At 42.3% G+C, this 12,927-nt stretch overlaps 3 protein-coding genes across 4 annotated transcripts; 1 reads left to right on the top strand and 2 right to left on the bottom strand.

Annotated features, from left to right (window-relative positions):
* Positions 1-169: 169 nt before the first annotated feature.
* On the bottom strand, positions 170-2,526 carry LOC108035351 (uncharacterized). Of its 2 annotated transcripts, XM_017110955.3 has the most exons (5): positions 1,717-2,519; positions 751-1,658; positions 614-695; positions 442-558; positions 170-299 (listed from the first exon to the last, which is right to left on the bottom strand). In XM_017110955.3, the coding sequence occupies exons 1-5, from the start codon at positions 2,038-2,040 to the stop codon at positions 288-290; spliced, it is 1,443 nt and encodes a 480-aa protein (XP_016966444.1). In that variant the 5' UTR covers positions 2,041-2,519; the 3' UTR covers positions 170-287. The 2 variants fall into 2 exon arrangements, with proteins under 2 accessions (XP_016966444.1, XP_016966435.1); XM_017110946.3 differs by lacking the exon at positions 170-299 and having other exon boundaries at positions 412-558; positions 1,717-2,526.
* A 63-nt stretch (positions 2,527-2,589) lies between these two features.
* LOC108035227 (putative oligosaccharyltransferase complex subunit CG9662) lies at positions 2,590-3,532 on the bottom strand. Its single transcript, XM_017110760.3, has 2 exons — positions 3,281-3,532; positions 2,590-3,221 (listed from the first exon to the last, which is right to left on the bottom strand). The coding sequence occupies exons 1-2, from the start codon at positions 3,417-3,419 to the stop codon at positions 2,911-2,913; spliced, it is 450 nt and encodes a 149-aa protein (XP_016966249.1). The 5' UTR covers positions 3,420-3,532; the 3' UTR covers positions 2,590-2,910.
* A 305-nt stretch (positions 3,533-3,837) lies between these two features.
* On the top strand, positions 3,838-5,490 carry LOC108033559 (serine/threonine-protein phosphatase 2A activator). Its single transcript, XM_044094067.2, has 4 exons — positions 3,838-4,000; positions 4,056-4,679; positions 4,734-4,942; positions 5,028-5,490. The coding sequence occupies exons 1-4, from the start codon at positions 3,973-3,975 to the stop codon at positions 5,388-5,390; spliced, it is 1,224 nt and encodes a 407-aa protein (XP_043950002.1). The 5' UTR covers positions 3,838-3,972; the 3' UTR covers positions 5,391-5,490.
* Positions 5,491-12,927: the final 7,437 nt, after the last annotated feature.

Genomic DNA, 12,927 nt, shown 5'->3' with positions numbered 1-12,927 from the left:
AAATATACTACTAGGTGATGAAGTGGAAATAAAAAATGCCTTTTTTAGTTTTTCAACGTATACTTCCTTTCAAACCCGTACTCTACTAGGCTTAAAACAATTATCCATATATATCGATACTTCAGCCGATGTGCTCCCACCTCTAGAAGCTGCCCTCGTTTCCGTTGAATTTTAAATTTAAACATTTTTATTTTTATAATATCACAAGAAAACTAGAATACACAACACTTGATTTGTTCACAACAAAGTTTGCTCCTCCTGGCGGGAAAGGGGCGTCAGCAATAGGGCTACTGAAGGCGCTAGAAAGATAAAATAATGTACGAGTATTGCAATTAAGTACAACAAATAAATACATTATCTTAGATAGACTAAAACAATGTTAGTGGTTAAGAGGGCAAGTATAAATAATACTCAAGCTAAAAAACCGTTTGGTGTCAGTACAATGCTCGAATTGCCGCTTTTTAAGAGTCCTCTAATCAGCGCCAAGTCATCGGGAGTTAGGGACCAGCCGGTTAACTGACCCACGGACTGCAGTTCTGGACAACTGTCCATTAGTAGCTGGAAAAAGTTGAATTTGTAATAAAGAAAATACATATATTAACTAGATGCTTGCCTCCACAGACTGCACTGTAAGATCTGGCGCCAAAGTAAACCACACATCCTCCAGAAATTTAAAGTCATGCTGCATAAACATGCTGTAAAAATAAAATGTATTAACTATTCAGTTGGTTTATACTAAAATAATAATACCTCATTATATCCTCATCCGTAAAATCCACCGTGTCCACGGCCAATCTCTTGAGATCCGTGGAATTACAAAGGAAGGCTTTCAAGGAGCTGTTCATAATGGCGCTACTTAGGATCTCCAGGCCCTCCAGCTGCTGGAACTTGGCGTGTCCTTGCCCGTAGGACAGACTGTCAATCATATAGCAGTCTAGATCGATCAGCGAGGGACAGAGGCGAGCCAACTTTCCCAGTTCTAGGTTACCCAGGCCCTTGATCATCGTGAGATGACGCAGGTTCCTGCCAATTGGTCGCTCCAGCAGCGAAAGTAACTCGGCCACCACGAACTTGTAGATCTTAAGTTTCCTCAAGTTGCGCGTGTGCAGAGCTCTCAGGCTTCCGGTCTTTGGTGAGTCGAGATACAGGGTTTCCAGCCTCGGACACGTTTGCATGATCACCTGCAAGGTGGCCTCATCCGTGCCCGTGTCATGGATGTACTTCAGGCGACACTTGAACCGATCGTCGATATTGTCGTGGATAAACTTCAAGGAGGCCCCCACAAAGGAGTAGGTAGAGAGTGTCTCCACCTGCGGGCAGTGCTCCAGGATCAGGGCAATGTCCGAGTAGCATATGTTCTCCTCTCCCGGCATTCCCACATCCACCACAGTCAGGGACTGTGAGCAGACGCCCTTGGACAGGAAGTCAATGCCGATTTCCGTGATATCAGTCTCGCCGGAAATGTCCAGAATCTGGAGGCGAGTGCAGCACTTTCCGATCTCCTCCAGCAAACGGTCGTTGGCTATGTAGGGCACATATAGTTTGACCAACTGACTGCACTTTCTGACTATGTCATACATGTAGTGCATGTGCTCCTCCTTCACCCAGATTCCTTTGATGTTTAACACCCGTAAGCCGGCTCCTTGGGCTGCAATGACCTGAAAAATAAAAATCGATCAATAAAAGGTTATACAAATGATAATTTACTTGAATTACCTGCAAGATTTTCTCGTAATAGCTGAAGGGGAACACCTCGGTCATCAGAAAAGTGACCCCGCAGTTGAGCAGCATCTGCAGGCAGGTGAACCTCATGTTGGCATCCAGGTAATCCGAGCTGAGGATCACCCTGAGCAGATCCTGATATATATTCGGTGTGGCTCCCAACTGGGACAGGTATTCGTTGAGCTCTACCATCACTATGTTTATGTCCAGGTGCACATCCGGAGCATATTGCACATAGCTGATGGTGGACACCAACAAGTTGGCCAGCTCCGCCAGAGCACTATCGCTCAGCGAGCGCACTGTGCACTTTTTCGACATGTCTCTGTTTTGGTTTTTGCCCAAGAAGTAAACAAAATGCGACGCAGAAACCGCTGGGAGAGAAGAGCAGGAGAGGATTCGTATTCCTCGAGGTTACATCACTTGGAGAAGGGAAAAAGTTGGTATGGTTTTTGGTTCCTCCTGTTAACAATCGAGTTTTCTTCACTTTTCTTGGTAACTTTTTAGCTAAATTCCACTTGAGATGCACACTAGTATTGGTAAGTACTGAATATTTATAAACAAAAATAGATTCTAAAATTATATAGGCTATGGATAGCGTTTTGAACGCCGCGAACGAACTAGCGAGCCAAACAAGCCAACAGCGCGAACTAAACTGAGAGCCATGGGACGCCAAAAAGTTTGTTTTCCCCGATTTTATGTGCTCATATAGGCGACATGTTTGAGGGTCTATAAACTTATCAAAGTGCTTAAATCAGAACATTTAAAAAACTATTAAACGAAGTGAAAATAATTGATAACATGGTTAAAGAGTTAAAAGTATAAACATTTTTGACAAAAAGCTTTAAATATTAAAGTACTATCAACTGCTTTTAATATTTATATAATTATATTATTTATTCGACAGCAATGAAAAATAGAGAAATAAAAGGGTATTCTGAATCTGATTACCGCCAATAACCAGTTTTAAAAATGCCCCCTATTGCATTTTCAGAAGCTTAAAGCGTTATAAACTGGAATTTCTTATACGGTGATAGCCCTTACATCTCCTCATTAAAATGCAATATTAAATTACGTGGAACTTCGATTGGCATCAAGTTGAAAGAGATTTTGGGGGCATCTCCCATTGGAGATTTTCGACATTGAGAGAATACTAAGAGAGCGTTGTTTCGTCCGTTTCTAGAAGAGATTCTAGGGCTGCAGGTAGCTGGGCAGCTTCATGCGCATGAAAAGCCAGGTGGTGAAGAAGGAGACCAGGATGAAAATGAATCCCATAGCGGTGAGCAGCAGGCGGTTGAGGTTAGTTTTGCCCGGGGAGTGGGTTTGGTCCATGATGATGAATCCCAGGCCGCCGACGGTGAACAGGAAGCTGCTGGCCAGGCCCTCCATGATGTACTGCCCATTCACCCGGTAAGGCATAAAGGCCACGGGTCGGGAGTGGCCATGCTCGTCCACAGTGGCTCCCACACTGGGCGGCTCCACGATCACGTCGTAAATAATGCCTGCGGGATAGTATCATACATAGTTAATTGATCTTATTAGTAATAGTGTGTTAACTCACCGCCTGTCACCAGAAAATAGGAAAACAATATCACACTGAAGACAGCCATGGGCGAGGGCATTGGAATGCTGAATTTCCGGACCTTGATGTTGGGCGGCACTAGGATGTGGAAGGGCAGGTTATACAGTGTCTCGATCATGGTTTATACGTGATTTAATAGCTATAAAGTCCAATTTATTTCGTTTTTTCCAGTTTTCGTGGCGGTTTGCCGGCGTAGGCGGAGTTTGTTGTTAACTATCGGTTAGGGGTGGTCAATTTTTCGATAATTCGTATAGGGCATTCCCCTTGTTTAAAACCATCGCAAGGCAACGATGGTGCGGTTCACACAAGGTTGCAACTTCAAAACTCAGATACATATCTCTCATTATTTGTAATTATTTGTATTTTAATTTCTTGCAGATCCGACTGAGTTCAAAAAACTAGTATACATATAAGATTAATTTTGTACAAGTATCACACAAGTAAAATGAAGAATCAGTTTTATTTGATTTTGCTTATACTGTGTAAACGCCCTCAATATGCAATTCACAGGCTGCATTGGCAAACGGTCATACTTAGGGATGACACTATTGCACTCGACTCCTTGCAACTGAAGAAGAAGAAGAAGAAGAACATGCCCTCAAAATAACAAACAAAACGTAACTCCCGAACAAAATAACTTCAAATCGAGGTTAATCAACTATTCTACGAGAATGGCGGATGCCGATGTCCAAGGAGAAGGTGCGCCGATTGCACACCCCAGTAAATCAAACCGGATTAACCAATTCAGTTCCAGGTAAACTGCCGGTAATTACGAAGAGGGTGCAAAATCTAGGAGACCTAGCAATTTGGCAGAGATCCCGCGCCTACCACGACTTGATAGGCTATATCAATGGCACCAGTTCGGCCATTCAGGGGATCAAGACCACGGACGAGGTGTTCGAGTCGGAAATGCTGCGGAAGCTAGTGCGCCTCTTCGATTCCCTGGAGAAGTTGGTGCAGCAGCATCCTCCCTTGGAGCAACCCCAGCGGTTCGGCAACAAGGCCTACAGAGATTGGGCCCAGGAAATGCGGGAACAGCTGCCGGAACTGCTGGAGCAGCTGCTGCCCGCCGCCAAGAAGAGATACAAGAGCGAACTGGAGCAGTACCTTGTGGAGTCCTTTGGCAATGCCACCAGGATTGACTACGGAACCGGGCACGAGCTGTCCTTCCTGTTCTTCCTGTGCTCCCTCTTCAAGGCCGAGATCCTGCAGGAACAGGACATCGTCAGCGCCGCCCTGAGGCTTTTCAATCGATATCTTGAGTTTGTCAGGCAGTTGCAGCGCACCTACAACATGGAACCAGCTGGCAGTCAGGGAGTCTGGTCGCTGGACGACTTCCAGTTTGTGCCCTTCATCTGGGGCAGTGCGCAGCTAGCAGGTGGGTCTCGTGGGACGACCCCTGAGTTTCCTTTTCTAACTCTGTTCCCTTAAGTCAAAAGCCCCTTCGATCCCTCGAAGTTCGTGGACGAGCAGATCATCAGTGACTTTAAGGATCAGTTCATGTTCATCAGCTGCATCGACTACATCTGCAAGGTCAAGACTGGTCACTTTGGCGAGCACTCCAACCAGTTGTGGAGCATCACGGATGTGCCCTCGTGGGTTAAGATCAACGCGGGATTGGTGAAAATGTACCAAAAGGAGGTGAGGTCTTCGAGAAAGGGTTTCAGATTAGATAAAATACTTTGAATCTTGTGGAGCAACCCCAACTCACTTTCTTAACCCACAGATACTCTCCAAGTTTCCCGTGATTCAGCACGTCTACTTCGGGGAGCTAATGGCCTTTGAGCCAGTATCACCTGGCACAACCATCACCAATGCCCGCCTGGGTCATGTGGCACCGCCGCCGTCCAAACGCATCTGCATTGGGACCCCGAATTTGGTGCCACCAGTTCCGGTGTCCGTGGTGGCTCCTCCTCCCGCTGAATCTCTAAGCAACGATCTTAATGTGGGCGATTCAAGTAGCGAGAGCAGCGACAGCAGCGTGGTACTGCGTCCATCGACATCGTCAGCGTCTCTGGTGGCAGCCGCCGAGGGATCAGGGGATAAGCCCAACATCCAAGCTGCCCAGGGAGAAGCCGCCAAGGAATAGGCGGCGGAGTAGGGGAGCGTGACGATGATCTAACCTGTGTTACAAATTTCTTATTAATAGTGTTGACCCTCGGTCCAGTAAAACTGTTTACACAAGTAAATTTACGTTTTTCTTGGTTCTAGATGGTGTAGTTTACGACCTTCTTGGTGAAAACTTTAGAAAAGCCTCTAGAAACATTTTCCTCCCGAATTTAATTCACCCCATTTAATCCTAATTTTTCATCCCCAAATTGCCAAAACAAAAATGTAAATCCTAAGCCGAATTTGATGGAAACAAATGTACCACCACCTTACTCCCTTTAAGGAAGCAAGGCGAAGGAAAAAGTAAACAAAATCAATATGGCAAATGAGGCATGCAAATAGATGAACTTATAGTACATGAACTTTTGCGCAGCGAAGAGCTTAAAATAAGAGGAAATTATAACGAAAAGTGAAGGAAGCAGAAAAGTGGCGAAATGTAAAAAAACCAAAAACTTTTGTGGAGCGTCCCTCTGAAAGCATAATCATTTATTTTCGACACATCATTTATCAAACCGTGCGGCAGGAGCCAGCTTGCCACGCCTCCGCCCTTCGTCACTTAAAAACTTCCTCCGGTATAGTTTTTTCCCACTTATTTTTAGAGTGTAACTGGAGGAGGGTAGGCAGCGCATGCATTAAAACTTTGCCGACGCATTTTGATTGAAGACTTTCGAAAAACATGAAAATGTTTGCTTTTCCTCCTTTGTTTCTGTGCAAAGCGTAGCAAAGAGCGCCCAACTTCGGTCAGGTTCATCAATTTGACCCCGCCCACACGCCCCTATTTCGAAATTGAGACCGTTCTTGGGCTCAGTTTCATTTTCAGTTGCTGTTTCGGTGTCGGTTTTGTGTTTTTCCAAATTGAATGAAATTTGCGGGCGAACTGTCAGCAGGCGTTCGAACAAGGGCCGGAACATGATTGAAGGGCGGTTGTGTGATGCCCGTGGGGCAGTGGGTGGGGTGACGGACCTCTGGCCCACTGTAAAATGTGGCCAGCAGGGGGACTGACAAGGTTCAAGCCGAGATTTCGGTGTCTCTGACCTCTGGCACAAGACGGTTGCCATGGGAGTTGCGGGAAATCAGGGAGGAATTTTGAACTAAATGATGCTTTATTACATTTATTGTCACATGGGTACGTGGGCAAGCTTTATGTTAACTAGTGAGCGAAGTCAAGGGGATTCTTACTTAGAAAAAATGTATAGTATAAATTGTTATAAAATAAATTTTTTTTTAAATAATATTTCACAAAACTACATTTTAAAGGCATACCCTTAAAGGAACTTCTGAATTTTGATAGGTTCTCGATACCTTATTGAGGGTATAAGTAACATCCTTATATCCTTAATAATATTAATTATATTCTTTTAGAAAATTTAAAAAATAGTACATTTTTATTAAGTTTATAAAAATAAGTGTTGAAGATGTATGTTATTTAAAGAAAAATTTTACAGTCATACCCTTTAAGATGTTCTTAATATTCATAGTTTTTCGATATATCCTGTTACATCCTGATATTAAAGACCTGTGGTTGGCCCCTGTTCAATTTACCCAACTTCCCCAACTAATTACGAGTAAAGCCCGTCCGCCCCTTGGCTTCTTACAAAGAATTTGCGAAAGTTTAAGATTTGCCATGGAAGTCGAGAAGTGGCAATGGAAGCCACGCGGGGCCAAAAGAAGTCTGCGGAGTGGCTCTCGCACTGCAGCCAATACACATAACTGGTACAAAGTGGTCGCAAAAACTCTGGGTTACTCGAACGGAAACTAAAACCGGAGATGGAGCAACTTTGACGTGTGATGGGTGGAAATTAGTTATTGTCTTTGGCAAAATAGTGAGCAAAGCACTAAGAAAATATCCATCTTATTATATAATATATCTCTAAAATATAATAAATTATAATATTATAATATTAACAAATAATAATATATTCTTTTTATATTATCTTAGAAATTTTCATATATTTTCTGTTCTTAAATATTTCGTATTATTCCTTTTTTTCTCAGTGCCCATGAGGGGGCGGCCAAAATTCTTTGTTGCACCACCTCGATGAGGTAAACTTAGTTCTTGATCAACTTTCGTGTTTTCTTGGCCAAAAAGCGGGCGGAGTTCAAGTTGGCAACTTTGTGTGCGACATTGACCAGAGTCCACCCCGGACTTTCCCGGCCTTCCATCACGTCCTGCTGCCCAAGATTTACCCACTCCCAAATTAACTTGAGCCAAAATATGCGACTGGCTTTTGGGCTCTCTGTTTCTGGTTTCGGGCTGCACAATGTTTTCCTTCTGTTTTGCGACTCCATTCACCATTTGTGTGTTTAACCAGCTGACGCCAGAAAACACCCACCCACGCCCCCTCAGCTTCCTTCGGCAAGAACAAGGACCAACTCCCAAAAAGGAATACAAGCCCGAAATAATGAATACCAACAAGCTTGAGATGGGGCTTCAGATATTCGAAGAGGCTGGTACCCTCTAAAGGGTTGATGAGCTTGCTAAAGATCAAAGATATTATTAAGATCTAAAATAGTTAAGTTTATGATCTAGAAAGTTTATCATGTATAAATAAGGATCTCAAGATGAGTAATACCTTATAATATAACAAAATATAATACATTATAATATAAATATTATATATTACATTTAATTTAATCATATATATATATATGAAAAGCTTTTAAATTTGTATTATCTCATCTTAAGATCTCTAATATAATAAAATATATAATTATAAAGGTACACCTATCTTTCTTAACCTTACAGGGCTCATCATACCCTGGCGGACTAGAAATACCCCTTCTGCTAAAACGGATAACAAGAGAGTTAAACGTCCCCGAGCCCAATGCATTGTTGGTGCAGAAGTGACCAGAGGAGTTGGGATAGGAATCCCAAGTTAGGAGCCCATTGTGTGGTCCCATGTGCCAGGCGAAAATTTGCAGGAAAATGGGAAATTGTAGGTGGCTGTGTGACATATGCCAGTTTTTCATCCAAGAACAGCAACAGAAGGCGATTGGAAAACGGATCTGTGAATTATGATTGCGTGCTGATGCCTAAATAAGACTATGGTGAGGGGTTGCTTAAGTAGAAAATAAGAGTTTAAAGGAGGAGCTTAAAGCTAATTACCAATATTTTTAGGTACTCTAGTGAAGCTAAGTAGTCTCGCTGAAGGTCAAGCAGGGATTGAGTGAGCTTTAAGCGCCTGAAATTGGCAGCTCAGCCACTTTAACAATTATTCCGCTGGTTCTCCCCCTATTGCCAACCATTTCAGAGCCATCCTTAATACTGCTGGAATTACAAAGATTAGCGCTAATTTCCGACTACCAACTGCGGCTCTCGGGCTCCCTTAACCCCTGTTTCCCCACCGCCGCTCGCTGAACCCGCCAAGTCATCAAAGGTTACAAATCACTGCCAGCTTCGCCCAACTTAAAATATTAGCCCAAATGGTTTGAGGAAAACTTCGTCATGCAAACATGACTTGGCAGGCTTTGGGCCTTGGAGGGGGTGGCTGGGCGTCGGGGGGTTAGGGGGGCGGCTTGGGTGGTTTCCGTGGGAAATTCAAGAGCGGCGGATGCGAACGCATCTGAAATGTGCGCTGAAACTGCAGCTTCTTCTTCCACCTTGGGGCTTTTTATTTCAGATGCTTTTCTTGCTGTTGCCGGCTTCCTGTTTTGGGAATAGACAGCTGCTATGCAGCCCGTCCACAGTCGGGTAAAATTCCCCTTTAAATCTGTCCCGATATGGGGTTTCACATTTTCCCACTTGCCCAAATGTTGAAGTGCATTTTTGGGAAATCATTTGGCAAGTACGTCAGCTTAATTAATTTAAATGAAGTACTTGTTGTGTCTGTTGATTTAGCAGCAAACGCCTATTTTGTTAATTTAATTTACTAAATTATTTGATTTTCCTGTAGTTTATCCTCACATGTCTCTTTAATCTTTGGTTTTAAGACAGTAATTAATTTTTGGTTTGAATAGGTTTTTATTAATTCCTTTAAAAAACCATTTTTAAATTTATTCATCATTTTAGAAAGATTAGAGCTAAACAAGAATTTTTAAATTAATTTACAATTAACGCAATATTTTGAACCGTGTTTAAAATGAAGTTCTTGGAATTTTCAAAAATATAGGATCCGCTTTTTATGTTCATTCATTCAATAATGCTATAAGGTAAATATTTTAAAAACCCAAAACGCCCTTCCTAACCTAAATCTCCCTACGCCCCTTGATACCACCAAAGTCCCTCTTAGCCCATGTCAATCCGCTGGATCCTACCGTGGCTCTAAGAGATTACAACCCATTGATGTGTGTGCTTGGCCGCTGGCCAAAATGTGGGCAGAATGCTCCCCAGTCCTGCGTCCTTCGTCCTTCGTGCTCCGTTTTATTCTCCTCCAAATGGTTGGCCATAAAAAGTGCGCGTGTGCGTAGTTTTTCCTTTGTTCTGCCTCCCGAGTGTTTGTTTTTAATAACTTTAGCAATTTCTTTATGTGCTTTACGTGCGTGTCCTTAGGGCCTCGTCCTTTGGACCTGGCCAGGTGCCTGCCTTATTAATTAGGCCACAAAGTGTCCCGGAACGAGCCCAACAATGTTGGCTAGGGCTGAGCCGAAATGGCCGCACTTGAAAGCAAAAGCAATTAGAGTGAGCTTCAAAAAAAGGAAGTGATGGAAATTGGACTTATCCTGGTTTTATTTATGTAAATGTATTTTTAAAGATGGAGAATTTTTCACTAGGTAAAGCTTAAATTTTAAAGGTTTGTTTCGCCTTTATAGCTGTCAAATCTTTCGTGAGACAGCACTTCTACTTTTCGTCCCCAGTTCTTGTAAAATATTTCCCATTTAAGACCACATTTTCCGCCAGTTTTGGCAGCAGCGAACTCTAAAAATTCAAAAAACCCCAGCTTTCCCTTCGTTGCATCTGAATGTGTTGACATTTTTATGTGTGCCTCCGTTTTCTTGGATTGTTTTTTGTTTTGGCATAGTTTTGTTTTTTCGCCCCCCAGCGAAATATTCTATCTTGCACGAGGGCCTCCAAACGGCATTCAAATGCACAATTGTTGTCGCCTCGACGGCGTTTGGACTTCCTTTTGGTCCTGGCTCCCACTCCCGTTTTCCAAACTCCATTTTCCTGATCCTGCCGCCTCAACAGCTTGTGTGTGCACTTTGTTGTGCTTGTTTTTGGGCGATGTTGACTGTGGGTGTGCGTTGGCTGTACTCGGAAAAATACGGTTTTTGGCTCTAAAATCTAATGGGATGCGAGATACAAAGTTTGAACTTAAGAAAAGGCTATGGGGAATGAAAAGGATGCCTAGGGCCAGGAAACTACTCATAAAATATAATTTATTTAATAATTATTATATTGAAAAATGAAAATTATTTACCAATATACTTCTGGTAAAATTACTAAAAATAATTTTTATTGTCGCTTGTTAAAAAGCCACAGAAAGCAATAAAATATTTTGAACTTTTTCAGCAGCACAAATAATTAATTAAGCCTATAATAAAAATTAAGATTGAATATACCTTTATTTGGCAAGCAGATATTTTATTTACTGTTGTTAAACAGAAAGATAGCAGAGAAATCTAGAAGATACCCCCAAAGCACACACTGCGTATACGTGATTCTTTTGTATTGATCTCTGTTTTTTTATCCGAGTGCATGCTAAACATCCGGCTGCTTTCTCCCTTCTGCTTTCTGCACTCCACTTTCTCCTGCTTGCCGAGCTGTTTGGTGCTCCTGCTGTCGCCGCTTTTTGGGCGTGCTGCTGTCGCTCCACTTCCGCTCGAATAGAGTGAAAAATAGCATTTTAGTGGGCACAATTCGCCAGGGGCCAACCTGCTCGTGCTTCCTTCCGCTTCCCCTGTCCCTTTCGCAGATTGACAGTACACATACACACCGGAAGTGGCAGTGGCAGTGGAGGCGGAGAAAGGGTGCCGTAGATAGCACAGGAAAAAAGGAGAACTTTCTCCCAAAGCGGCAGCCATCTTGATCTCAGCTGTCAGTTGCTAAAGGCTCGCCGGCCTTCTTGCTCTAACCAAATTAAATAGTACAATTTACCATGTGTCTGAGTGCATGCATGTGTGTGAGTTTGGTAATTGCAAAAGTTGCCAGCGAAGTTTGTCAGTTATAAAGGGAATTCGTAGGAACACACATAAACGCATTATACACTGGGGGAAAAATATCGTTTATAGGGAAAAAACTATGCTAGTTGATATAACCTCTATAGATTTAGATGGTTTTTATTGTGTAAGTTATTAAATAATATTTTAGATCATATTTTTCTATGTTTAATGTATACATTTTTAGTATTTTTTGCGACACCTAGAGTTTGATTATGTTATAGCAATTATTTAAGGTTTTTTTTTGCTTGTTAAAAAATATACTCTAAAAATATTTTTTTTTCAGTGCCTGAAGTTGCATTTGTGTGTTATTTTTTATGCGTTGGCTGTGCAAAGAAAAGTGCAGAAATTGCAAACGACTTAAATAAGCAAACAGGGGCGAAAAGCTCACACACACGCACACGCAGAAGTGACACACTCCCACATATGCAAATACACCGCGCATGATGGGGGGATCCTTTATGACCCCCCTCTTAAAAAAAACTCATTTTTCGCGTTTGCTTCTTAAATAAACTACTTTTTACTACTGACTGACTTTTACAGCCATTTTTGTTGTTTCGGCCTCGCGTTTTTACTGATATTTTTATGTTGGACATAAATTGTTGTTCTTCTTATTTTTTACTAGATTGTTACCATAATGTTGAGCATTACTTTCAGTTGGCAACACTGTTGTTAGGGTAAAACTGTCAGGTGTAGTCTCTTCAGTTATGGTATACAAAGGATTTTCAAACCATTTGTTAAGGCGTGTAAAAGTATGCAGTAAAATGAGATAGGTCTGCCTTCGGACTTAAAAAATGGGTTGCATACTTTTTGACATTTTACATGTGATTTGAAAACACTGGTGGTTTCTAGTTTAATTAAGTTATAAATTCTGAGGGTAAAACTTTTTCCACAGCTAAAAAACTGAATTGAAATTCCTATATCCAAAAACGTCGCTGTTCATCTAAATTTTTCCATTTCGATGGTTTCGCAGGTAAAAAGAGATCCGGACTAGTAACCACATTTTTCCGCTCAACTTTATCGGCGACTCTTACAAAATGGTTAGCTTCGAACAGCAACAAATCAAAGAGCAGTTGAATGAATTTTTCATTGTTTTTGCTATCGGGACAGCTTTAAAGTTTAAACTGCTCCCTCGCCGGACATCTAATCAGTCAAAGAGTTGGACCAACTTTGGTCCACTGCACCCGCACAGTCGCCGCCTGCAATTGTAACTTTGTGCCCGGAGTTTTCTCCGATTGCGTAACTTTACAAGGCTGTTAAAAAAAAACAAAGCCATACAACTGGCGGCTCTCCAACTCGACTTCCAAGTGCGTTTGACAGTAGTTCGAGGCTGAAAGACCGAGGCCGGCAAACAATTTTCACATTTGTCCTGGACAAAAAGGCAGAAAGGAGCTTTCGCACTAGCTGGGGAGGAAATCGTG

The sequence above is a fragment of the Drosophila biarmipes genome, chromosome 2L (genome assembly GCF_025231255.1).
Source record: "Drosophila biarmipes strain raj3 chromosome 2L, RU_DBia_V1.1, whole genome shotgun sequence".
In the NCBI taxonomy this organism is placed as follows: Eukaryota; Metazoa; Arthropoda; class Insecta; order Diptera; family Drosophilidae; genus Drosophila; species Drosophila biarmipes.
The sequence above is the reverse complement of the archived record's forward strand: the minus strand, read 5'-3'. Positions and strand labels throughout refer to the sequence as shown.

What these genes read in the sequence shown, in the direction of transcription:
- LOC108035351 (XM_017110946.3), bottom strand. Translation starts at nt 2,040, where the DNA reads ATGTCGAAAAAGTGCACAGTGCGCTCGCTGAGCGATAGTGCTCTGGCG. An exon ending in ACGGATGAGGATATAATGAG is followed by an intron (nt 696 to 750) that starts GTATTATTATTT and finishes TTATTTTTACAG; the next exon opens with CATGTTTATGCAGCATGACT. An exon ending in TTACAGTGCAGTCTGTGGAG is followed by an intron (nt 559 to 613) that starts GCAAGCATCTAG and finishes AACTTTTTCCAG; the next exon opens with CTACTAATGGACAGTTGTCC.
- LOC108035227 (XM_017110760.3), bottom strand. Translation starts at nt 3,419, where the DNA reads ATGATCGAGACACTGTATAACCTGCCCTTCCACATCCTAGTGCCGCCC. An exon ending in CTATTTTCTGGTGACAGGCG is followed by an intron (nt 3,222 to 3,280) that starts GTGAGTTAACAC and finishes ACTATCCCGCAG; the next exon opens with GCATTATTTACGACGTGATC.
- LOC108033559 (XM_044094067.2), top strand. Translation starts at nt 3,973, where the DNA reads ATGGCGGATGCCGATGTCCAAGGAGAAG. An exon ending in TGCCGATGTCCAAGGAGAAG is followed by an intron (nt 4,001 to 4,055) that starts GTGCGCCGATTG and finishes ATTCAGTTCCAG; the next exon opens with GTAAACTGCCGGTAATTACG. An exon ending in TGAAAATGTACCAAAAGGAG is followed by an intron (nt 4,943 to 5,027) that starts GTGAGGTCTTCG and finishes CTTAACCCACAG; the next exon opens with ATACTCTCCAAGTTTCCCGT.